This window comes from Anopheles gambiae, chromosome 2 (assembly GCF_943734735.2).
Source record: "Anopheles gambiae chromosome 2, idAnoGambNW_F1_1, whole genome shotgun sequence".
Taxonomy (NCBI): Eukaryota; Metazoa; Arthropoda; class Insecta; order Diptera; family Culicidae; genus Anopheles; species Anopheles gambiae.
In genome coordinates this window covers 48,297,975-48,322,689 of record NC_064601.1, presented here as the reverse complement: position 1 = coordinate 48,322,689, position 24,715 = coordinate 48,297,975, and the positions used below count along the sequence as shown (strand labels likewise).

The 24,715-nt window shown below is 39.4% G+C and overlaps 2 protein-coding genes across 2 annotated transcripts in view; both read right to left on the bottom strand.

Annotated features, from left to right (window-relative positions):
- Positions 1 to 3,570: 3,570 nt before the first annotated feature.
- LOC11175992 (uncharacterized) overlaps positions 3,571 to 24,715 on the bottom strand; it is a 49,830-nt gene continuing 28,685 nt past the window's right edge. The window contains exons 5-10 of the mRNA XM_061652470.1: positions 24,139 to 24,341; positions 15,799 to 15,826; positions 13,760 to 13,844; positions 13,460 to 13,666; positions 7,976 to 8,405; positions 3,571 to 7,636 (exon numbers count right to left, since the gene is read on the bottom strand). Coding sequence (XP_061508454.1) covers positions 8,209 to 8,405; positions 13,460 to 13,666; positions 13,760 to 13,844; positions 15,799 to 15,826; positions 24,139 to 24,341 — 720 coding nt within the window. The 3' untranslated portion in view covers positions 3,571 to 7,636; positions 7,976 to 8,208. The remainder of the gene's footprint in view (positions 7,637 to 7,975; positions 8,406 to 13,459; positions 13,667 to 13,759; positions 13,845 to 15,798; positions 15,827 to 24,138; positions 24,342 to 24,715) is intronic.
- Positions 16,333 to 20,215, bottom strand: LOC1270869 (uncharacterized). Its single transcript, XM_309621.2, has 2 exons — positions 17,056 to 20,215; positions 16,333 to 16,995 (listed from the first exon to the last, which is right to left on the bottom strand). Exons 1-2 carry the CDS (start codon positions 18,004 to 18,006, stop codon positions 16,735 to 16,737), a joined length of 1,212 nt encoding a protein of 403 aa, XP_309621.2. The 5' UTR covers positions 18,007 to 20,215; the 3' UTR covers positions 16,333 to 16,734.

The window sequence follows — 24,715 nt, the reverse complement described above, 5'->3', positions numbered from 1 at the left end:
AAAATCAACATATTCTTATCCATGCGAATAAAGCAAACCAGGCACTATACAGCGCCTATCATAATTATATGGACAGTTGTTTTTCGTGATTTGTGTAAAATCCGGAGGAGATAGATAAAAACAGTGAATGTATGAATTGTGCTAAACTATTTCACATCTTTGTATATTTTTTTTCAAAACTTTAGGACCACATGACTCACAAAAACGAATTTAGGGACAAATCATAGCTATAGACATTTCGAAAAAAAGGTTGTTTGTACTAACAAATACATTTAACAATCGTCCAAAAATACAAATAACATATTTTAGGAAGGTTTCACAGAAATACATTTTTTTTAACGATTTTAAAAGTGTATTCCTGTAACACTTTCCTAAAATATGTTATTTGTATTTTTAGAAGATTTTTTAATTTATAAAAAAACGTCGTTAGTATGAAAAACCTATATTTATAATATATTTATTTTATTTAATATTACATTTAAATGTTCGTTTTTTTTCAGTGTATTTTATGTATGTATGTTTTACTATAAGGGCTTTCAAGTAATTTGCTATACAACTAAATATTATTTCTTAAAATTTTAAAAAAATATTTATGAAAAAACGAATAAATTAAAAGAAAAAGAAAAAAGTTGCAATAATCTTAAACTTAACTGACAGCTACACAAGGACAAAAAAATAAATAATACAACAAACACATACAAAAATAATACTAATAGGAAAAAATTATAAAAATAATAGGATTTTAGTCGATGGTCAAAATGGTTGGACAAGCTGTTGAAAATACTCACTGCGCGTACTAGTGCATCAATAGGACCAATAGTCGTACAACCAGTTGGGATATATAAAGAACGCCGAGTATTAAGGAAAAGGAAGGAACATAAAGAGAGGCATTGAACGAAGCTTGGATAAAGAATCTCCTACTCGAGATATTCAAGACTCAGACATGGAATTACATTACTGAAGGGCAATAGTAAATGTATATTTCAGTACGAAAATCAGGAGAAAGGAAAATAAACTAGGGTACGTTTATTTTAACAAGGATCTTACTGAAAAAGTAGCTTATCTCAAGAAAACAAATAGGGTTAGTGTACCAAATGTGGCAATATCACAATTTTTGCTATAAAAAAAAAACTATATTTTCGCTCTAAAATAGTCAAGTTATGTTCCAACGTAACGGATTGATTTTTAAAATCAAATGTGAATGTTTAAAAATATTTGAGCTTTGGTCATTTGGTTCTGTACTGACCACATCCGTTTGTAAAATACCATCCTTTTAAAATGTGTATCCAAAATGTTTGGCATCTTTTACGTTTTTGCTAAAAGCAGCACCGTAAGAGATTAAAGGTTTTAAGACATCTAACCATCATATTATCTGAAAACATCATTTTGGTCAACAAAATGTTAGTTATTAAACAACATCAAAATTTAACTACAATTAATCGAAAATGTGCCTTTTTTTAGTATGTCTGAACGTCGATAAGTTACAGCAGGTCGGTCTTTCCAGTGTTCTTTGACAAATCTTCAATTAACAGCTAGGGAGTTCAAAATTTTATACAAAATCCTTAGAAACCAGAACTCTCTACCTGCCAATCTCCATAGAAATCCCCATTCATCATGTCTTACAAAATTATAGCTAAGGACCCACATGTAGCGCGTTTCTCGTTGTTATTTTCGAAGCCTAAAGTGTTACATATTGAATAATGGCTACGATTCTTTATTTAAAGCGATTCAAGCACTGGATCCTATTTTGTCCACCTCTACGTCTCTTGTAGCTTCCCGGCGATATGAAGGAATGCCAGGTAATATTGAATGTATTCTAGCATGAATAGTCCTTGTGTTACCAGTTGATTAAGAAAGTAACACTTCAGAGTGATTAACCACATCACATGTCAGAAATGATTGTTGGTGTAAATATATAATAGGCCTATACACACAATTAGTTCAGCTATGGTAAATTGTTAGGGACACTGTAGACATAATTGGTACCTTGAAATGCAATTAGTATTTGTATTTGTCGGTATCTTGATGACATAGTATATAGATGACATAGATATTCAACATATCCATATATAACCTGATTGGTACACACGCTCTACATTATATTATCCTCGAGACTTGTTAGTTAAGCCTGCTGCTTCGATTTGGCTAAACAATATGATGGGACTTTCCAGACGGGGAAGGATGATAATAATGCTTAATAAATCATGTCCGGCGAGTACGGTGCGTCTTACGACGGTCAATCCGAGGTGGAAATGGTTGGAAACACGTCTTAATACGTCTTCTCCCGTTGAAATGGTCTCTTATTTTTCTGCAAATAACAATTTATCTGGCAATTTTATCAAATTGTTTTGGCCTAAGCTATTAATAACACATTTCCAGCTTTGTACTCATCAAGGTGCTAATTTACATTAAGCAAGCTTTTAATTCATTTTTCTAATCACAACAACATGCTTGGTGACATTTTGTGCAACCATCTCTTGGCTAGTCACTTGGTCACGGCCTTTTCTGTCGGTGGTCATTACGGTAGTCATGGGAGATCTGCGATGCGTGAGAGAGGTTCCAAGAAACAAAATGAGCATGCTTTTTCGCTCAAATGTTTTACTGTTCTACCCAAAGTGAGTGTACATATCAGGTGGGCTTATAGTGTTCTTCCTCACCAATACATCGACACACAATTAGACAATTTGTTCCATAACAAAATATAGTATGTCTTGAAGTTTTAACAGTATCTCGCAGAAATGGTATGTGGTTTTACTCAGGCGTAGTACGAAGAAAGAAGCTAAAAAAACTTACGTGACGGCCAGTTCTTGGATTAAAATGATGATCTGAAGGTTACTGGATTACAACAACACATTTCCATAGCAAAATCTGATATATAGGAAACAATTATTGAATCCGTTCAGTCAGCAAGCAAGGAGCAGTGTACCAATCGGACCAAATACGGTATCATACTTAAAGTAAGGAACTTATCACAGTGCTATTGAATATATCATTTTGTTTCATTTAACAGACCTCTGATTGTTCTCAAATATCGTATAAAATTGTGAAAACTTGGGATAAAACGTAGAAAAAAGTGCACGGAATCATCAAAGCACCCAGTTTGTTATGGATCTAACTGTCAAACCAGGTTTTCTTCCTATTTTCGTTTTTAGACGTCAAATTGCACTGGATAAGCCCACCTGATATATCAACTCACTTTGGTTCTACCTAACAGACCATCAGACATGCACCATCAGACATCAAAGCAGACAGAGCGAGAAAGCATGCTCATTTGCATTATGTTGTTTGGGACCATTCGCCAAGTATGTTCCAAGAATGTCGTGATTGTCATGGGAGAAAATGTCATGATCAAGTGAGTGACCAAGAGTTGAAAATGTCACCAAGCATGTGATGGTCGCACCAACTGTTTGAGTCTCACCCCTGATCATCACAGTTGTGTATGTGAGAGTGTATGTCATGGTTGTTGAAGTGACTGAAACAGTGGCATTTGGCAGCACTGTTTATTGCCAGAAAAGGCCACTGTTCATTATGCTTGTGACGGTATTAAGCTCAGCGTGTTAGTCAGAGTATCGCGTTTGACTCAAGCACTGGCATGTTGTGTTCGGCATGTCATGACGCACTTTAATTGAGTATCAGAAATGAGCATTAAGTTGCCACGGATGTGTTTATTGTTGTCGGTGGTGATCATCACGCGATGCTCATGACATTTTGCAGCACTGTTTATATATTAACTCTGGATGGTCTGGAAGAAAATCGATGCTCTTTCTCGAATTACGAACATTGAACCTCTCTAAAATGAACAATTTTTTTTTAGATAAACTTACCCGTTCGTGAAGTTTTGGCGCATAATTTGCGTTTTTCGTATATTTCACTCACTCAAAAAAACTGATGGGGGTTTTTCTGCTAATTTATAACTTGGGTTTATTTCACAAAATAGAGGGGCAGTCAATTGTTATGGCATACTAACAAACTAATGGGAGCATGTTATTTGAACACTACCAACTGAGAACTTGTTGGGGATGGATGACATTTTGTTCCTATTCTACCTACGCTTTGTAGAAATGAAAATAAACGGTTGTGAATATAGTTTGCCCTGTTCGATCTACACTTACAACGAGGAGTGCATTACAGCCCAGTGAGCTAGATAGCAAGTTTGAAAGTTTCCACTGCAGGCAATTGGGGTGTTATTGGAGGTAAAATGAGCCATCCGCAGCGCACAAAGGTGCGATGGGCGAAACACATTGGCTAACTCAACGAAATTACGGTTCAACCTTGGGAAGGGTGTAAGAACGGGTTAGAAGGGGGTTTGGAATGGGGAAGGAGTGCGACATCTCCTTTACATGCCACGCTGCTCAACAGCGCCGAGTGTTCTAAAGAAGTGCAAAATGGGCATCAAAATGGAGGGTGTGCTGGAGTAATCCGTTTTTTTCATCGGTTTCATCAAAGTTCATCAAAGTTTTATCGTTCTTAAAACATACTGCTTTATTGCACACCTTTCCTCCGCCCGGCACGGTGGCTTCCAAAGGCTAAGAAATTGTGGTGAATTTTTTGGGTTTCTTTAAATCTTCCCGAATATCCAGTATGGTTAAGAGCACCGGAATCTGTAATGTGACATCGATGATTAGTGTGTACGTGTATGTGCTAGTACAAGACATCTCACAAACATCAAGTGTTAACGACAATCAACAAACCCTATCGCCTAACCTTACTCCGATCGTCCAGCGATCGTTTTAGGGGCTTGATCACGCGGGATCTCTAGCACGGAAAGGGAAACGCACACTTGCTCATTTTTTTCTCTTTTCTATTACATTGAATGCTTATAATTGAGCTCGCTTCCTCTGCAGGCAAATATATAAATCTATGTGTGGTTTAAGTAGCGTTAATGCTGTTTATATGGTTAATGGGCTTTAATGTGGCATATACGATTGGGCTGCACTTTATTGATGCGTCACGCACCCGCTACCGTCTAGCGATCTGGTTTCTTTAAAAGGTCGATAAGTTTTAAACATCGATTGAAACATGCCTAAAACATTTACAATTACCTTTGTGTTTGCTAATGCAGTGTTCTACACTTCAATTTCCATACGAGAGGGATTTTGTTCGTTTCCTTCCATTCGCATCACCTAATGGTTGCCACCAGGCACGACGACTACACACAAAAATACACACATACCTCTTGTCATGATTGTATCGTAATCTACATTGTCAACGTATTTCTTTTGTTATGCTGCATATCACACCGTGTATTTTGTTGATTAGGCTTACATGCATTTGGTTGGATGGTACGGTAGCGGCTGGTTTACAACGCACTTGCTCCTGGTATATGGTTTTCCATGGTTTTGGTGACACATTTACTTAGGCTAGTTGTAATGCTACTGTAATACGTTCCTCCTATAGGACCTCTAAATCGACGCTGCTCCTATATATACTGGAATAGCGTCTCTAACAACTATTATTGTTTCTGGGTCTTTGAGCTGAATTGTCAGAGCTTGGAGCTTGGAGCTTGATTATGTGAGTGAGCTGGATACTCTCTGTATGTTGCCCGTTTTCCTAGCAATAATTACCCGACGCATTTTGCATCCGCGATCGCAATAAAAATGGTACTCAAAAATGATTTCCGATCTACCATGTTCGGAGTTTAGTGGATTGCTAGGTTCTACCCGTATTTTGTGTGTGTATTTTGTTTAAATATAATCTTAATTAAGCTGCTGGCTACCTCTTGCTAGCTCGACACATCCCGAGGTTGTCTATCACCTAGTTAGGAGCAGGGGGAGGGGACTGATTTTCGGGAGTATATTGTATTGTTCGGAGTTAAAATATACTACGCGATTTCCGAAGACTGATGGCCTCATCCCAATTGGAGGACAGCAGTCTTCTGGTGCACGTTAGCATGTCTACACATTTTTGGAAACTCTGCATCTAATGAAACTTACATATATCTCGAACTGACACATTGCTTGCATAGCTTGGTTATTTTTCTTTCTTTGTTAGTTGAAAAAGCGCTTCCAGCGCCTGCTTGCCAGTCTTACTAACGTATGTGTGTGGGAGTGTTTGTTTAAAAATCTTCAATTCTTACATCCCGATCGATGCATATAAGTGTGTGTTTTAAATTTGCACTTTGCTTCTAGTTTCCCAAGTTATGAATTAATGTTATCCACTGCAATCGATTGCGGTCTGCCCGGTCCGGTCAAAGGCTGGACAGGCACCGGCCCATGTTAAGTTAATGTAGAATTAAGCTTTACCACAAATTGTCTGACATAAGGACGCGCTTGCGTGGCGTATCTCCTTACGCATCTGTACGAACTAGCTGCTAGGAGTAGGTAGTAGGTAGAGTAACGATCTCACAAAAAACAGGTAGAAAGAATTAATTGGTCTTTGGATTTGTTGTACGCGTTGTTTGTCGATCTGCTTCATAAGCATTTCTTACCACCCAGCAAAATCGCTTAACTCTAAACACTAGACAAATCTCCCCGCGAGCAGTGCATTACACCGCCATTCTGAGAGAGTGAACTAATGGTAAATAATGACTTCTTTGTAAGTGTAATTCTGTTATAAAAATCATCTCATCTCATCAGCAACAATGTTTAAATCTTTATCTTCGGTAGAACGCTCTTTTGCAGAGTATCGCAAAAACGGGAATATTTCAAGAGTGGTAAATAATATGTCGCATCCTATCAACGTCAGGGTGAAAGGAGCCATTTAAACCTACTTTTGATTTGTTTCTCCACTTTTGCTACGCTTCCGCTCGTATGTGGTTCATTTGCGCCCAACAGTTTTGCATATAGAATGTTGCTATTATTTGAATGCTAAGTATCAAACGATCGTTTGCATCTTTTATCAATACTTCTAAACAGGAATTATCTAATTGTTTTTTTGGGAAGGCAATACTGTTTTATGTTAAATTTAGATGCTTTTTGGATTCGGTGTTATATTTCTTCAAAATTTATTACAAACCGTTCGCGTCTTCAAATACGCTGTTTGATTTTGACATTTTCTTCTTCTTCTTCATAAATCCCATTAACCCTTACATTCCCGCTGCGTTAAGATGACGCAGTTTGATTTTGATGTTTTCTTCTTCTTCTTGTTCATAAATCCCGCTAACCCTTACAATTCCCGTTGCGTTGAGATGTGATGGAGTGTCGCAACGTATTTGCACACGGTGGGATGGGAGGGAAGTGCAGGCAGTAACATCAATCATTATCACTCCATCATACATACACTCAGTAACTGTTGTACGAAACACGACACCGGGCCAAGGATGTCTACATAATACACCGATTCTGTTCACCCTATACAATGACGTTACAAGCATATACAGTCTACGTGGGACAATAGGCTCTGCAGGTTCGTGTGGAGTGGTTTTAAACACGGCCACGGAGGGAATCTCCCTACTTTGCTTCCTCCTTCTCCGGCAAAGCTACAATGATGAGATTTGCAGTTACGAACGACATAACTCTATTGGTGATTATCGCTCATCCTTGTTCTAACATTCGATCGAATTCGGCAGTACCTTTACGTGGGCCGTTGGTATCATGTGATTGTGTACTTTGTTGCATACATTCGGCAGTACTAACTACACACTATCGGTGGATACATTGAAACTGGGCACCAGAAATGTTTTATTGTTGTGAGTAAGCTGCAAGGGAAGATAAGGGTGAATATTAGGATGAGCAACAGACAGAGATTCGAGCTACGCAAAATTGTATGCAACACAGAAATGCAAAAAATGTGCCAAAAGTGCATTATTCCATTAACAGTTGATGATCATTAAATTAAGTTTGTATGGTTTTTGTTGACAAAGTCAACAATAATACATTTAGTATCCATCGGTGCTTCACTCTGTGCTGAATGATTTTTAAACACTTAATCTTAAGAAAATAAAGCTGCCTAAGAGTGCTTTTTCAACTGAAAAAGGGTTAAAATGTAAATAGGTCCGTGATACACTACTAACAGTGTTTTAGATAATTCTACATACCTTTTCACACCCCCCTAATAGGCAATATGGGTAGTTTGGGAACATGGAGAATCCTTGTTGATTTTTGTTGATGTACATCTAATTTAACACACTGTAAAACATCTGGTTCATATACTATTAATGACAGATCCATGTGGGAAAGATGCTAGATGCTGCCTGGACTGGGGGCATTCGACGTTAGACGCGCTCACGTCTAGCAATCTTTTCTGTCGCAAAGATGCTCGGAAATGAGCTTAAAATATGAAATCTCCACAGTCCATCGCATAGTCAAAGTCTTCACCGCCGACGTCCTCGATGCCGTGGAAATCGAATGGCCCGATGTCGGTGTGGTAAATTCCGCCGGCGCACGGTGTTTCTATCATGTTGGTACAGTGAGTCGTCGGTAGCGCGTGTAGAGTAATCGAATCGTCGCACTGCGACCAGGTTAGTGCTGGAGAGATTCAAAAGCAAGAGTATGGGAGCAAATGAGATGGATTAGTTTGATTAATCATTTTTTTTAAATACTATTATTTTATTGGTAGAAATATATCAGTTAGAGTACTTAATTGGCTTTAGAAGTTACCCAAAATTTAGAGGGGAATAGTAACCACTTGATTTTTCTCGAAATGCTGGATATTATGAGAAGATTTTGAGATTTGGTAATACGCGAATATGACTGGTAATATAGTAACTTTAGCCTGATTATTTAAAAAAAATGGTTCGTCGGTCTGCACTTCTTTAAAATTCATAAAGCCTCTATACTACCAAGATTCTGAGAATCATGCAACAGTTTGTAAGATATTTGCACATTTTCAGTTTGTATTATAATTAATTGCAGAAAAACTGTACGAACTTAGGCTATGAAATAAACCTAAATAAACCCTAATAAAATCTAATAAATAAAACCCGAAAACAAACAGTAAGATTAATATATGTGGAAAGTCCCTTGAGATAATTTAAGTTTTATTTACTTTATTAATTTAAAGTATGACGACTTGTGCTTTTAGTTTTACTTATTTTATAAAAAATTACGTACAAATGAGAGGTGATTTGGTCTATTCGCATTCACGTTAAGCTACTCATTTCAATGTTTAAAGATGGAAGATTGAGAAGATTGAGCACAAAGTTGACCAGAAATAGTGCACACTCAATGATATGCGATGTTAAGATGACTATAAAATGAACTTCACAATTTCTATTAAAATGAACTTCGATAAAATCATCTAAAACAGCGACAAATTCGGCGCGAATGTAAAAGATTTATCTGTGTTTTGCAGCTATTGTTTTTAAACATTTTTGTTGCTCAGACTCAATAAATCAGCTAATATTTGTCAAAGTTTTCTGATTGATGAAGTTGAATGCAGACGAGTCGCTCTAGCTTGAGGTACTCGTTATACCGCAATAAAAGAAAAAAGACGCAAATAAGAAAGAAAACCCCCTTATCCATTTTCACGTAATCCCACTCTATCGGTTTCAAATGGAACCAACCAGGAAAAACGTGTAAAAAGTTTTCTAATAAATTTGTCAATCACATGCCCTGAACAGTATCGTTCTTATGGAGCGTTCAGTTTGAATTTTCTCTCTGTCCGTGCTCTGGATCATGTAGACGGTATGCGATTGAGTAAAACATCTGAACAAAAATCCTTGATCAACGTTTCTTTGTCGTCCTTCTTTATTGTCTCTCCAGGGAAAACCACATTTTAGCTCAAAACCCGGAGCGTAGTTTACTAGGCTGCTCTTGAATTCTGTTTCTTGAGCAAAAAAGCATGCTACCTCCACTTGAAGTCTCGAGGGTTGTTGTTAAGCGGCCCATTTTTGTGGACCAGTGGGATCCATCGGTCTCTCGGCAAGTCTATCCGAGCATATCAATTAGCCGGTTAAACATTCATCGGTATCCTTATCGATGTAATTTGATCCATTTATTTTATGTGAATGTAAATTTGCCTAACCTTGGTCCCATTTGCGTTTGATCTATTACGACCTTCCATACAATGTGTTTTGTTTACATTCGATTGGACTCAATGTTCACAAAACAGTAAACATGACCATTGATTGCACTGAAAAAAGGAAACACAGTAACACTCTATGCGAGAATAAGTCACCGAGAGGAATGAAATCCTTCGCATGTAAAACGATTGTTGGTGTGCCAGAGTAATCAAACTTTGGGTATACTTGTTGTGCTCCCCGGCCGGGTAATATGTCTTGATGGACCTGCGCCTTCTTTGCACAAGCTCAGCCCATCTTTACCATCTCATCTTCTCATCTATTAACTGCTCACCACCTTTCGTAGATTGTTAACGCAAAAAAAAACAACAACATTGCCAAAGGAGTGTAATCAAAGTCAACCCATGAAACATGATAATCATCATCACCGTCATCATCCCCATCATCCACATCATCTTCATCGGGGGTTTCTTCTATTCTTCCACTCATCGTACAGATCTTATCCTTCGGTTGCGTGCTCTGCCTCATTTGCACTTGCGTGTGCCATAAGCCGGAGACAGTGAAAGACTTGAGACATAGAAACACATTAGAATGCGGGAAAAACGTGTCTATGCTGGGTTTTCTCCTCCTGTTGTTTGTAGCGTTGTCATCGTCAGCGGATCACCATAATCGCTTCGCGGTTTCATCACCATTGCATTTTATCACGCAGCTTTCGAGTGGGTGATGTTGGTGGTGTGAGCAAAGTTTTGAGCTCTTCATCGCTCCGAAGGATTTGGCGCGTGAGAGCGCTGCTTTAGGGTAAAACTTTTTTTCACCTCCTTTAGCGTGGATGAAACTGGAACATAGATCACACGTGGCTGGTAGGATGGAAAATGCCGCAAGGAGTAGGTCGGACACCGTTGTGTCTTAGAATAGGAAGGAATAGAGGTAAAAACAATAATGAGAAACAGTCTGTTTTTATCATGTTTGTTACGAAATCTACTCCCATTTGTTTTTCTTTTCTTGCTCTTCTCAATCGCATGATGCGCGAACCTCTCATAGCCGAACGCACAAAAAACAAGGACATTCCGGGAAAGACGGACTGAGGGGTATTAAGCAGCCTATAGCTTTGTTTGATGATTAATATGCTGCTTTCTGCCACTAATTGCACGAACAGTGGATCGGTGTCCGTTGGTCGCCGCTGCAAGAAGAATCATGATGCGGTTCGAAAAGTTTGGTGCACTAGCCTGGTGCTGGGGATGGTCGGAATTCAATCAAACTTTCCTTTCTGTTCGGCTGACAGTTTGCCGTCCGAATGGCAAAAGTAAGAAATGTGTCGATGCAAACGGTGTCGGAAGCACAGAGCATGGAGGAAAAGTTTTCGGTTAGTTAATCCAACGGATTTAGGGACAGTGGATGGTATTAGCTTCATTTTCATCAATAGCATAAATTGACGGTGCGTGAAATGATACCGAGCGAACAAACATTAATCCAGATTGACTTGTTATTAACGCGTGGCAATGTAATTACTTGGGTGCAGCATTTGTTTCTTAAATAGGAGGATCGTTCCTATTGTTGGGTGTGACTGTGGCTTTTCTTGATTGAGCAAGGATGTAAGTTATTTTAAAAGTAAAAAATAATGGAAACTGCTAGCTGATCTTGCGGCATTTTGAAGGATGTTAAAATGATTATTAAAAATAGTGGAAATTGAAAACAATGTTCATTTTCTTAATTTCTTTTACATTTTTGTCTACTTGCACTGTTCTGACTGTTTTTCCTAATACATGACGAAAAGCTTGATTTAATTTTATCTTACCTTTTGAAAAGGTACCAAATTTTATTTTACGTTATGTTATATCGCCAGAGCATTAATGTTTTTTCATTATTTTAATACATCTTTAAGTTCTGCTGTAGATGTTGTATCAAGCCAAATTGTTACATACAAATCAATAAATCATGTGAAAACAAGGTTCAATCTTATTCTTCCGCAATGGACTCTTTCCACATTGGTTGCATTTACCCTTTGTTTTGAGCAATGGACATGTGTTTTTTTTATCTACACCTATTAGTTGTTTTATATGTAAAGCTGTGGAAATCGAGCGAATCGGATATTCATAAAAAAGCGTTCTTGTAATGAAAATCAATATCTTCTTGATTTAAAAAAATCGATATTGATAGCACAAACTCTGCACTGATTGACAATTATTGCCATGTCATTAGAGAACAAGCAAGGCAGTTATTTTCGATGCGTCCAATGGTTGCATTAATTTTTGTACATCTATAGGGATGATTTACGCAATTTCTTCTGCCTGGTTCGATCAAAATGTGAACGAGTGAATACATAAAAAATATTAGACCTTTCGTGTATGTGTTTTTTACTCTTTCGCCAGGAGCGTTGATTTGGCTGTTTTGTTGATTGAACGAGCTCTTTCGGAAGTGCTCTACACCACAGTTCAATATGCTTCTGCTTTCATGGGTTGCTCGTGTTCCACGGGCAATTCCACTTTTCAATCAGTTTGCTTTTTTTACTCTGTGCACAAGAAAACAAATTGATGTGATTTGTAGAAAGATGAAGGTTTTGTAGTCCTGGCATGGGAGCAGGAGCATCATTCATCATCATCACCCATATGTTTTGCTTTTGATCAAACGATGTTTCAATTTTTGGGACGATTGGAATAAGGATTGACTGTGAGCGGGAGCAAACAGCCCGTGAAGAAACAACGGACTGCTGAAGGTAGTTCGATCGAGAGAGAATATAAGCATCACGAATTCAATTTACTTTCTTTTCTGTGGTAGAAATCAATTTTCATACATCGATGACTTTGATACGATGGGTCGTGATCGCCACGATGTGGGCCTGTGCTGACCTAGGAAGGCTAAATCCGCTTTTGCGAACGGAACGGAAACGCTTTTGAAGGTGTGATTTTGTGGTCGTCTAGCGCTGGCCGGATTCTAGGTTAGCTGTTGTTGCTCAATTGAGTGACAAATCGATTTAATACAAAGGAATGGATGCATTATTTGTGATGGATGTGTAGGTGAATAAACAATAGGGAGAATTCTATTATATTTTCCAGATAAAACAGTGTACATAAGAGTTCTAGACAAGCTTTATAAAAAATCGTCACCTAAAGATATACAGGGAGCCTAGAATTATACAAATAAGGACATATAGTTTTCTGGTTTAAACAGTTTAAAATAACAATTTGGTCACAAACTTGTGTTTTTGGATAGTATTTATTTTAATGGAGGCAAACCTCTCAAGGTAGATTTGATGTTCGTACCATAACCTTTAAATTACAACAGTGTTATGCTTGGTGCTTGTTATGTGAATGATCTGTTATGCTCAAATATTTAACTATGCAAACAAGATGCTAAGATATTTAAGTATGCATACAAATAGAAAAGAAAATCAAAATTCCTGTTCTGGCATATTTGTGGCGCGATTTTGTCAGAATTGTTATCGAACTATTATTATCTTGGAAACTTTTTTAATTGGTCCAGTTAGAATTATTTAAGATATCAACGGATACGATGACCTAGACAGCCTATATGGCGTACAATAAAATCAAATCGGCTACTTACCACCGCTCCAGATACCATTGGGTAGGGTCGCCCAACCCCAACCATGGCCCCAGGGCAAAGCACAAGCCAGCGATCCTTTCGGATCGGTCGTATCCTGTGCGTTTTTCTTGATGATTGCAACTGCTGCCTCACCCTTCACCTTGGTCGTGTTATGTTCGATTGTATGGCGATTTTTCCGCCGGGCAGACACTTCTGAGCTGGTTGCAGCTGTAAGTATTGCAAAAAAAGGTAAAACAAATATCATTGAGCATCAGTAGGACCAAGCGATGGTATCTGGGGACCCTATTAGGCGCAACTCACGTCGTATCCGTACAATAGGTCTTCGTAAAACGCCCATCAGATGTGGTTTATCGACAACCAGCTCAATTTGTGGCGGTGGGGGAAGCTGCACAAGAAACCAACCATAATACGTATTAATGTATACATGAAGATAAGATGTGAAATGAGTTTTAGTAAGGTTAAAGTCATCTATAAATGACACAAAAATAACCTCTATTATTAAATGAAAAATCCAGACTGAAGGAGAATAGAGAATGGAGAATGATGAGAATGAGAATAAGGAGAATGATTAATATCAAAACGACAGCGTGTTTTCATTTACTTCAATTGAAAAATTAGACAATCGTAGAAAATTAGGTTTGAAATGGAAAACAGTAACCCAGGTAGGGTGTTTGGAAAACAACAAAAACCCGGACTGATACGAAAGATAAAGGAAAAATTCAATTAGGAATTAACGAAGATTGGTGCTCCGAACCTATGAGCGTAGTTGAGCCTATTAGTGGATAAAAGGGAAAGAAATGGGCGGAAAGAATGTAGGTTTGGGTCAGCTACTGGGCGTGCTTTCCATTTAAGGCATTCGCTTCGAAAAGCTGAAGCTGAAGCTTTATCAAAAAACCAGTTCGACTTGCAAGTAAATCCTGATTACGCGCGTACTTTCCCGTGCTTTTTCCATTGTTGAATCGTTTGCCAAGAATACAAATAAGATGAAACGACCAAGTAATGGTAAAAGCTGGTATCTGGTTACATCAAATCGTATTTTCCACTTTTTTGTATTAGCCACACCACGGGTATACCATCTCCAACAAACCCATCAACCAGTACCAGCATCATCGCAAGGGGAGTGTTTTTTGTCTTTAATCCTTTGCTAAAGTGTTGTTTTTTGTAAAGACGAAAGACGATGTAGTTATGCGTGTGTATAACAATACCTTAAGAGTATTGAATGAACGGTTTGAAAAGTGATAACAAATATTGAGTTAAAAAATTTGTACTGAAATTGAGTTAAATTTTCATCATAACCTTTGTTGGTCATTTAAAAAAAGGGGCAGAGCACGAGGACAGTTTGAAAATTATGAATAATAAGCTTTATGATGAAACCGTAGATAACTTAATGAGTAGTTTTGGTAGTATAATTTCATGTAAAATATCAACTAGAAGGGTATTAATATGTATTACATAAAAAAATGAGAGTGGATTAATAAAAAACACATTGAAACTAAACACGCTGAATTAACAAAACTAGTGATTATTTCGTCTGATACCAAAAACCGTGTAATCTTTTAGCGAAGGAAACAAAGGATATATAAACAACGCTCTTAACCTTAAGATTCTTTGTAACATTGTCTTTAGACATAGCTAATCTCGTAGCTAGATAAAATAAAATAAATGTTGTGGTATTCAATTCGCTGCTGTGCAGCACGGTTCCGTGTATCTACTAAAGGAAATCCTAGTGGTCCACTTTGCACAGAGATTTTGGACCGAGATTAGCAATGATTCCAAAAAGGCCAGAACGAACTACCGTACAACAACGCTATGCGGTAGAACTATTAGTGGTGAGTTCAACCAAAATTGAATGTGATGCTGGATGCTGGAGGCAGATCGATGAAGCGTCCAGTGTACGAATGTTGGAATTGAATGAAACGAAATAGATTTATTCGATATGAAGCGTGATGGCCTTCTTGATCTCTCTTTTTCCGTTTTATGCGGTGATTTGGCATGTACCTTTAACTGGATTAGTACACTTTTGGAAGGTATCTTATCCAATCGTTCACGGTGAAGGTTAACCGAGAGTTCAGAGATTATGTGAACTAACATACGATTCATACGAGTAAATACAATACGGTCGATAGTATGATAGTAAGGTTTTTGTAGCAAATTATCAGCTTAGGACGAGAGCTTTCCAACGAGGAAAAAAGAGCGACTTGAGTTGACACTTTAGCCTTTAAGGTGAATTAATTATTAGAACTCGAAAGCAGTTGGAGGACCGTTTGCCAAGATTATCTGATATGAAAATCTGGAATAAAATTAAAACGAAATAATATTTAAAAAGCTTTCAAACTTACCGTCTTTGTGATGGCAGCAATCCAGTCGCTGTGAAAACAAGATAGGAAAGATGCGATGAGTGAAATAAGATGCCGATTCCGAGTACGGATAATGTTGCGGCACAGACATTGTAAATGGGACTACAAGGGAGTAAAACCTAGGAGCAAAATGGGCAAAGGGAAAGTCAACAAAGCTGGTTTGATTTTTCACCAGATTCATTGCTTGGCCGTTCCCGCTGGCGGTATGGCGGTTTAGCGAAGAGGAAACTTTGGGACCAAGAATTGTTTACCCGAGACAAAATGGATTTCTTGTCGTCTTGGATTTCTTGTCGAAAAAGTTAAGATGACTAGTTTGAAGAACAACAACAGTAGCTTTGCGAAATGTTCGGGGAGAGATGGACCTAGGAAAGGACGGACACTTTCCAGTCCGATGCGGGCGATGGATTTTGATGAATATTTGTGCAATATTCAACCATTCGGATATTCATCAAAATTAAAAAAAGGGGAAAAATCTATTTGAAGTCTATTCAAAAGCTTCTTTTGGTCCGAGTATAGTTACAGTATGGCAAAAATATAAGTTTTCCTTTATTTCGTAACTCTTATCGCTCAACCTCGCTACTAGGTATTCGTGGTGAATACATCTCACGTTTATTTGGGGACTGTTGCATGAATGAAAACTAACCCATACAACTTTCGCTGCACTACAAGCTGCCAAGGATAAAATTTCAATTTATATTCAACGCGACGTGTTTCTAGCACGTGCCTCACCATGGACGCACGTGCTACGACCTCGATCAGCTTCCGGTGGTGTGTGTGTGATTGTGTGTTTATTTTTGGACACCGTCACTTAAAAACACTTTTACTAAAAATACAGAACAATAATGGGCTCATTATGCGGATGCATGAACACTTCCCAGCTAGCAGGTAGTGCGATGTGTTCGAACCTGGGAACCTCTCTCACTGGACTCTCGGTTCGTTTTCGAAGAAGCTTAGCAGAAGGGTAAACACGGAATAGCTGAACTGTAGCACGGCCCAGCAAGTAGCAAGGGACATGTCGTAGACGCTGCCACAACTGATGCGCAGCTCGTGCTCGGCCCGGGTCATCACGATGAGTATGCTGGACCGGATGCGTCGGCAGCGCGGATAGAGGGGCCCCGATACGGGGCGCAAGTAGTCCGTCCACTGGGAGCTGTACAAGCGAAACTTGATTGCATGCACCTGTAAAATGTGGAAAGTTGTATTCCGGAATAGCGAAAGCTCCCGCACCGCACAACGTACCTGAATCTTGAGCAAATCACACAACCCACCGAAATTGAGCATATTCAGGCATGCGGTCAACGCAGCAAGAATACTGTACAGATGCTGATCTCCTTCGCTGGAGATGACCATCTGGCAGCCGGCAAACGTAATGAGCGAAAAATCGGCAACGAGATTCAGCAGCAGATAAAGTTTCAAATTGTTGCGCAGTGTGCTGATCTGTCCCAGCAGTCGCTGATGCTCAATAACGCAAGTGTCGATCCTTCGTTTTAGCCCATCCCAGTAACGCTTCCGTGCGGTAGCGGCAAACGTATTGCACTGGGCAAACACCTGCTCAAACTCTTGTCCCAACCAGTAGAACTCAAGCGTTAGGGCACTTAGCAACGTAGACACGATCATTATTGTGTGAATGAACATCAATGACATAAGTGTCATTGCCAGTGGGTACAACAGCACATTTACACTGTCCAGCAGCGACAGCTCGAACACCGCCAACGGGCTGCAGTTCCTTAGGAGGTTGATCCAAAAAAATACTTGCGCTATGTTCTGCAGATAGAACAGCCACAGATACCGGTTGACACGGTCCATCAGAGCTTTGCGAGCTGCGCTCTGTCTGTGAATAGTACACTGACGATGCTGTAGAAACTTGACTGTTCCGGTCAGATCGCGACGGAAGGCGGCCAGCGACAACCAAATCACGATACACATGGCCCCAGTCATTGTGACGAAGCTCATAGTGAAGCTTCTCTCCGTAAAGACGCCTTTTACTGAGGCCAGCGCCATGGCAGCTATGGCGGTGATTTCGTACCCAACGGCAAACACAATCAGCGTCATCTTCAGCCAGGTTGCGTTTAGTTTCACATCCCACGCAAAAAATCCGATAAACCGATCCATACCGTTGACGATCACAAACTGGCCACCATCGGCGATGCGTTGAATGTGATCCTTTGCTAGATGCACCAAAGCGGACATGGTGTGGTGGTTCTTGTTATTTGACACAGATCAACCGATACTTTCAATGGTCCAAAGGCCGGCGCTACTTGCGAGCGAATGAACGTGCTGGTTCAATGTTTTGATAGGGATGTTATTGTGACAGCGAAATTATATTGCCTGCGCGCGGTGCAAAGTTCCAAGCAAGTGTGAGAAAAGTCACATTTAGCTACGAGCAACTTTTTACTTTCTTTCCAAGTTTGAATTGGATAATTGTGACCAAGCGCATCGAAACTCAACCTGGTGGCAGATTGATCAGATAGAGGAAATTAAAACTTTTCCTTTTCTCCATTGAGCTTATAGGCGGAGTGAGTGACAGTTGTAGGCTGGAAGGCGAACGGCTGGAAGTTAATTGCTTCTCCAACCTGTGCGCTCCATTGCTTTTATGTGCGTCACGTCAGCATTGTAAGGACGTTGACAATGTGAGGAACCCAACAGCAGGAGGTATGTTATTAAATTTTGTCGTATCTATTACGTATCGATAGCCTTAAATCGTTGCCCTGTTGAATCCTTGCTGTTTGGCAAGGTATAATGTGCAAAAAGGATTAATACATTTCTTCCGAGAAAAGAAACCCTTATTTTACTTAGTGTCAAAGTTAGTGCGGTAGCAAGTTGTGTTTTAAATGTGATTGATTGAAGATTCCACGAAGGATATAGCCGTAGCATCCTATCCATTTTAAATGTGACTTTGACCAGTTATAATCCAGCCCAGCTTTATATTATTGACATAATCTAGCAATATGATTACATTTTACTTTTTTGTTAAGGTAAGTTAAGTTAATTCTGTGATTGTGTTTTAATCAACAAATTACCTTTTAATTATACTTTCAGAGATTTTTTTTCTTTAGAAGTTCATGTGTAATATATTCGTGTAAATTGCCAACAATCTCTAATTCATTTGCACATATGTTATTGATACACACACAAATGCACACATCATGCGATAACAATCATACATGCAAAATGCACGTAGGGAATTTTGATTGAGTTTGTTATCACGACTGCATGGTAAGTTTAATCGTTTTGTTTCGCAATTCATGCGTGGAGAAGAGAATGGTTTTTATCGTCCATTTTCAAGATGAACATTTAGCTCATCATGAAGCAGAGCCATGGCAATTCACTATTCCCTGACTACCTAGCAGCAAGGTCATCGTGCAAATAGCAATCGAAGTTTGCCCGGCACCATCATCGTTTGTATTTACAGCGTGCAAAGTATTGTCTCTGCGCTCCAATTTTCGCATATTTGTTTCCATCGTCACCATTGACGACACCGAACCCAGGGTGTCATCTCCAACGGCGGGGCTATTTGTTTGGCTTGTTTGCCGTCGCCGTGCTGAAATGACAACGCTGCCGGACGAACATGTTATCGCTAATTTATGTCAACAAATTCGTCCGGACCCTGCTGCGTCATGAGCCAAATCCCCTTCGGAACCTCGTCGGCGCAAAACTCAAACATCGATCGCACACTGACTGGGCGAAGCTTCCTGATTGCGCCTCGTGGGGTGTAATCTCCATTGTATTGTTAGAAGATTTTTCTGTTCGTAGCCTCGCCAGAAATGCTTCATCGTGAACTGAGGAGGTTTCAATGCAGGCCACTGTTTGTTAAAAGACATTTCATATACGCAGGTATATCGTATGAAAATTAATCTACGCTCGAGCACTTGGAGCTTAGGTGTTAGGAGAGAAAGATTTAACATTGGCGTACATTTTTCCAACAGCTACCTTCCGACCAGGTGGCTGTTTCAGTCATGCTACAGGCACATAGCAGTCGACGAGTTGAATTAGAGTCAGTTTGCACAGGATGCGATGAATATTTAGTTTCGTATCCGACGTTTCCGTTTCGCAAGTTTTGTTTGCGTAGGACGCGTTGTGATTAGGAAAATAGCTATTTATATTGAGCGAGAGAGAAAGAAAACGGCAAAAGATGTGGTAGACTATGTGCTTAGCAAACGGTTGCTGATGCTGGTTTGAGCTGAACGATACGATTTCGTTCGGCAACAACACCGTCAGCAGTTCAACAAGTCAGAGATACTTTTAAACGAAGAAACGGATTTAGGAATTGCGTGTGCAGCGTTGACTAAACGTTTGTAGATTGTAGGAGAAAACCTTTTGTTTAAAGAGTCGAAGCTGATTGAATGAAACATTTTTCTTTTTTTAACTTTTATGCAGGTCGAGAGACAGTGGATTTGACGAATGGACAACTCAAAAACTTTTATTTCACTTAATTAAAACTCATTCATTTATTAAATTAATAAGAATTTAAAGAAGAGTTTAAATCAAAGTTAAAGTGTTTGAGCTATTTGAAACAGCACAGGAAAGGGTCATCATGACAATATAACGTATGACGTGCTTCCACAGATAACGGATGTCAACGACGTCTCCGTCTCTCAGCGGGACAAGCAAACAGAAGCAAGCAAATCGGGTGCATCGATAGAGGATGTAAGCAGGCCATCAATAAAACAGGCTTGACTAACATGGCGCCGATGACATAAAGTTTGTAAGTCAAACAGTTGTAAACTTGTTTCATAGGTTTCATCACATGTGTGTGATGAAACATTCGTCAAAAAGCTACTCTAGTGAAATGTGTTTAGACATTCTCAATTCTAGTATATACCCCAATGCTAGAAAGAATAAATACAATACTAGCATATTCCAAAATTGGACGTTGGAGCGAGAAGGATCCCTAAAATCGGACAGTGTCCGGAGAATGAACTCCAGGGTTCGATAGGCTTTCGCTAATAGTTCATCCAAATGTTGTTTGAAATTTATGCGGCTATCAAATGTTTCCCCAATGTCACGAATAGACGTAACACGAGACACAGAAACATTTAAGAGCTTGTAAATAAAACAACGAGCATGAGAGAAAGAAATAACAACACATATCATTAATGAATGAAGCAAACATATAAAGAACTTAAAACATCACCTTGTGGAACACCTAAAGTACATCAGAAAATCGTAGAAAAATATGAATTTAGTTTGACTTTGAGGTTTCGACCTTTTCAATAAGAACTAAGCCATGCAATTAAATATGCCCCAAACCCGAGTAATTTAGCTAACAGTGTGTTGTATACTATCAAAAGCAGCTCTAAAGTCTTTGTATGTTGTGTCCAGTTGTTAATTTGCTTCAAAATTATGAAATATTTTAGACACAAGGCACATGAGACTAGTTGAGGTTGATCTGTTGGGCATAAAACCATGGAACTTCATGCTTATAGCGAAACGTCAACTATGAAACAAACAAGGATAAATACTTAACTCGAAGGCCTTAGCTATCGCACATGTTTGAGTAATGCCTCTGTAATTAGAAATTGAATTTTTGCAACCCTTTTTTAACGCCGGGAAAAAACCAATAAAATTTCCATAGGGCTGGGAAAATTCCTGACGAAAAAGAAAGGTTAAAAATCTTTGCAAGGTATGGAACAAGTGTATCCATGCAATGCAATGGTACAAAGGCAGGAATACCATCAGGACTAGGGCAGTAAGATTTTTTTTAGCTTTGATAAAGCTTGTTCAACCATTTCATTAATAACAACTATGCTTGGAAAACTTAAAACGCTTTCGGGAGTAGGGGTGAGGGCATTTACCATGAGGTTAGGGTTATCAATAGGCTCTTCGAACATATTAGAAAAATGTGTGGTAAAAAGTTCGCAGATGTCAGCACTATTGTTGGTAGTCTGAGAAGTTAGGTACACTTCGTTCGGTAACGTATTACATTTCCTGCGAGACTTAACAAACCGCCAAAACGCAGAAGGATCTGAACGAAATCGCAATTGCAAGTACATACATATACGACTCGTATTGAGCCCTATTCTATAACCGATGGGCTGATGCTGCATTTTTGAATAAACGCTGATTATGGATGGTTGGATTACGACGATAAACAAAAAGATACCTTTTTCTATCCTGTTTCAGACGGCGAAGGGTACGAGGGTATCAGACTGAGAGGGTTTAGGAGTACAGCGGAAAACAGAAGTGCAAGAAAGAAGAGCAGAAGTTATTATAGAATAAAACAATAAACAGCAAACAGCGGCAGTAGGGTTGGTAAACACCAGGTCCAGATAATGATTCATCCGATTATGCACACCATTACGTTGGTAAAGATCATGTAAAAATAACACCCAGGAAGCAGGATCCAGCATGATAGAACAGTTGTTTAAGCAGTTAGTGTTAATCAATGACCATGTCAAGGCCGGTTCGATAAAATCTCCAAGCAGAAGAAGTAGATCATTTGGTTCCATTCGTGCATACATATGCATAAAATCAGATAACGTTTCAAGGTGTTCACCATCAGTGCTTAAATATGGCGGAATATCCCAACATATAGATGAAATCGCGAAATTGATACACGCATCCAAAGTGCTTCGAGAGCGGATTGATTGGTGTTAAGTGCAATGGAGGGGAAACGGTTGCAGCAAGTAAGTAAAACATCCCCTCTACGGGAACGGTCGTTGGTAAGGATATTTCGATCGCAGCGATAGACACTATAAGCTTCACAGTCAATGAAGAGGCTTCAAGGTATTGGCTCATTAAGCCACATTTCAGTTAGGGCTATCAATTTAAACTCCATTTCTTCAGTAGAGAGCCGTAGCTCATTTAATTTGATACGAAGACAATGAACATTTTGATAGTAAACCACAAAGTGCTCTACTGGCAGCAGGTTGATAACATTTTGACCAAAGAGCTGATTTGGGGTGAGCCAGGCAGGGATTGATGGTCTATCAAAGGCGAAAGCTGCGGTGGTGTGACTGGAAACTCTATTTGGATCGCTTCGAGGAGTTCCGTCATCTGTGACACCGGAAGAGTTCCTCCAAGAGGAGACTGTGTTTTGTTTTATTCAGGAGAAACGGTCCAAAGGATCCGTCCAAAGGATACCGGTGTTGATTTGCCAAAAAATTAGACGTTGAGGTCGACAACGATTCAGAATCAGGAATAGGTGCATGACATGAAGTACTTGATCCAAACTGGGCAGAATCGAAACGAGATCTTCTATAATTCGTAATCAACGATCTTGCGGACGGTTTATGTGGAAGGCCAAGTAGTAGATTGGAACTCGACATCTTTTAGCGAAATTGGAATGCCCGCTTTGAATGATATGAATGATATCTTATCCATATTTGCATCTCGCTTCGTGAGGCGATGAACAGTAATATTATCGGTAGGAAGCATAGATTTAAGCAACACGAGCATGTTTTTTGTAGTTACATGCGGTTTGATAATAGAAAAGTAAAGCCATACTTTCATATTGGTGTTTGTGGTTGTGTTTGTGTTTGTATCATAACTATTCAGGACGGGGTTTTCCTGCAGTTTAGATTAGTTTTGGCGAAATATTACAATAGATCATCATCGGTCGGTTTTGTGCAGCTAATTGTTTCTGTGGTAGGTAGAGCAGCATTTGTAGTTTCTTCAATGTGATGGGCGTGTTGTTGATCGACTGGACAGTCATTTAAATTGATAATGTACCGCGTGAATTCGGTCTTGCTTCATCAGTGTCGCTTAGAGGTAGTGTAGTCAGGGGCGGATAAAGCTCTAAGTAAACTAAGCGACCGCGAGGGGGTCCAAGGCCACAAGGGGCCCCAAAAAAGGACCCACCCCCCTCCCACAAGTAAATTTGCCTCACAATCATTCTCTAGTTTAGAATTACTCATACAACTTCTTACTTCACACTTCAGAAATGCCTATATTCATGGGACTGCTTAGGGCCTACACTCATGTTAATCCGCCACTGAGGGTAATGGTGGTGGAACTCAGACACGATGCATTTCGATGCGATAATTTCACAGAGATCGAACTGAGATTGTCAATCAGGCAACATAATCAACATTTTTTTGATAAACAATGTATCACATCCAAGGAGATTCAAAATCTATAAAATCTTGAGTTATCCGGATCTACTTTGGAGTAACCTTACTGAATATCCCGTTTCATGTAACGGTCTGAAATGTGACACGTGTGTTTGATCATACTCTTCCCTCTTCGCCTCTTTACCCGTTTGCCTTAGTTTAATTGAATGGGCGATTTTTTTTCTTCATTTTCATCAAACATAAAGCGGAGATTTTCCACGACACAAACCCATTCTTGAAGGGCGCAACCAAACCACCGTTCCACGCTTACCTAACTTCCTCTTCCGATTTTGCAATCATCCAGTACACTTTGGAACGCTTCCGGCGCGACCCGAGCGCTATCAACTGCGACACACTGACGCCATCCGGGAGAGGTGGCCGCCGAGGTATCTGACCGGTCCAGTGTGCGATTGCAAGCATTTCCGGTGCCTCTTTGACTAGAATTTTGCCGGCAGGTGACGAGCGGCCCGGTTCCTGGGGGAGGGAAAAGGAAAGAGATGTACATGTGAAAAGTGGAAAATGAAATCATGATTAATTGGGTTTTCACTGGCAAAAGAAGGACGTGGTTCGGGTAGTTCATTTGCAAAATCGTTTCGAGCGCGAGGATAGTGAACGGTCGATAATGGGGAATGGTTCGAAAGGATTTCCGGCTTTATATTTCTATGAATCGAATCAATTCTCGATGCAGTTGAAGAGCCATCAGACAGTCAGGATGAAAACGATGAGGAGGGAAAGCAGAAGCTCTATTGATTTTAAAGTGCTTTTTAGTACATAGAAAAATTTAAAAACGTGTGTTGACTTATGCCAGGCACACATTAGTACCACTTGGTCAAGAAATGCATTCATTT

Coding starts and splice junctions, on each gene's coding strand:
- LOC1270869 (XM_309621.2), bottom strand. CDS start 18,006: ATGTCCGCTTTGGTGCATCTAGCAAAGGATCACATTCAACGCATCGCC. Junction 16,996..17,055: donor GTGATTTGCTCAAGATTCAG/GTACGTTGTGCG, acceptor CACATTTTACAG/GTGCATGCAATCAAGTTTCG.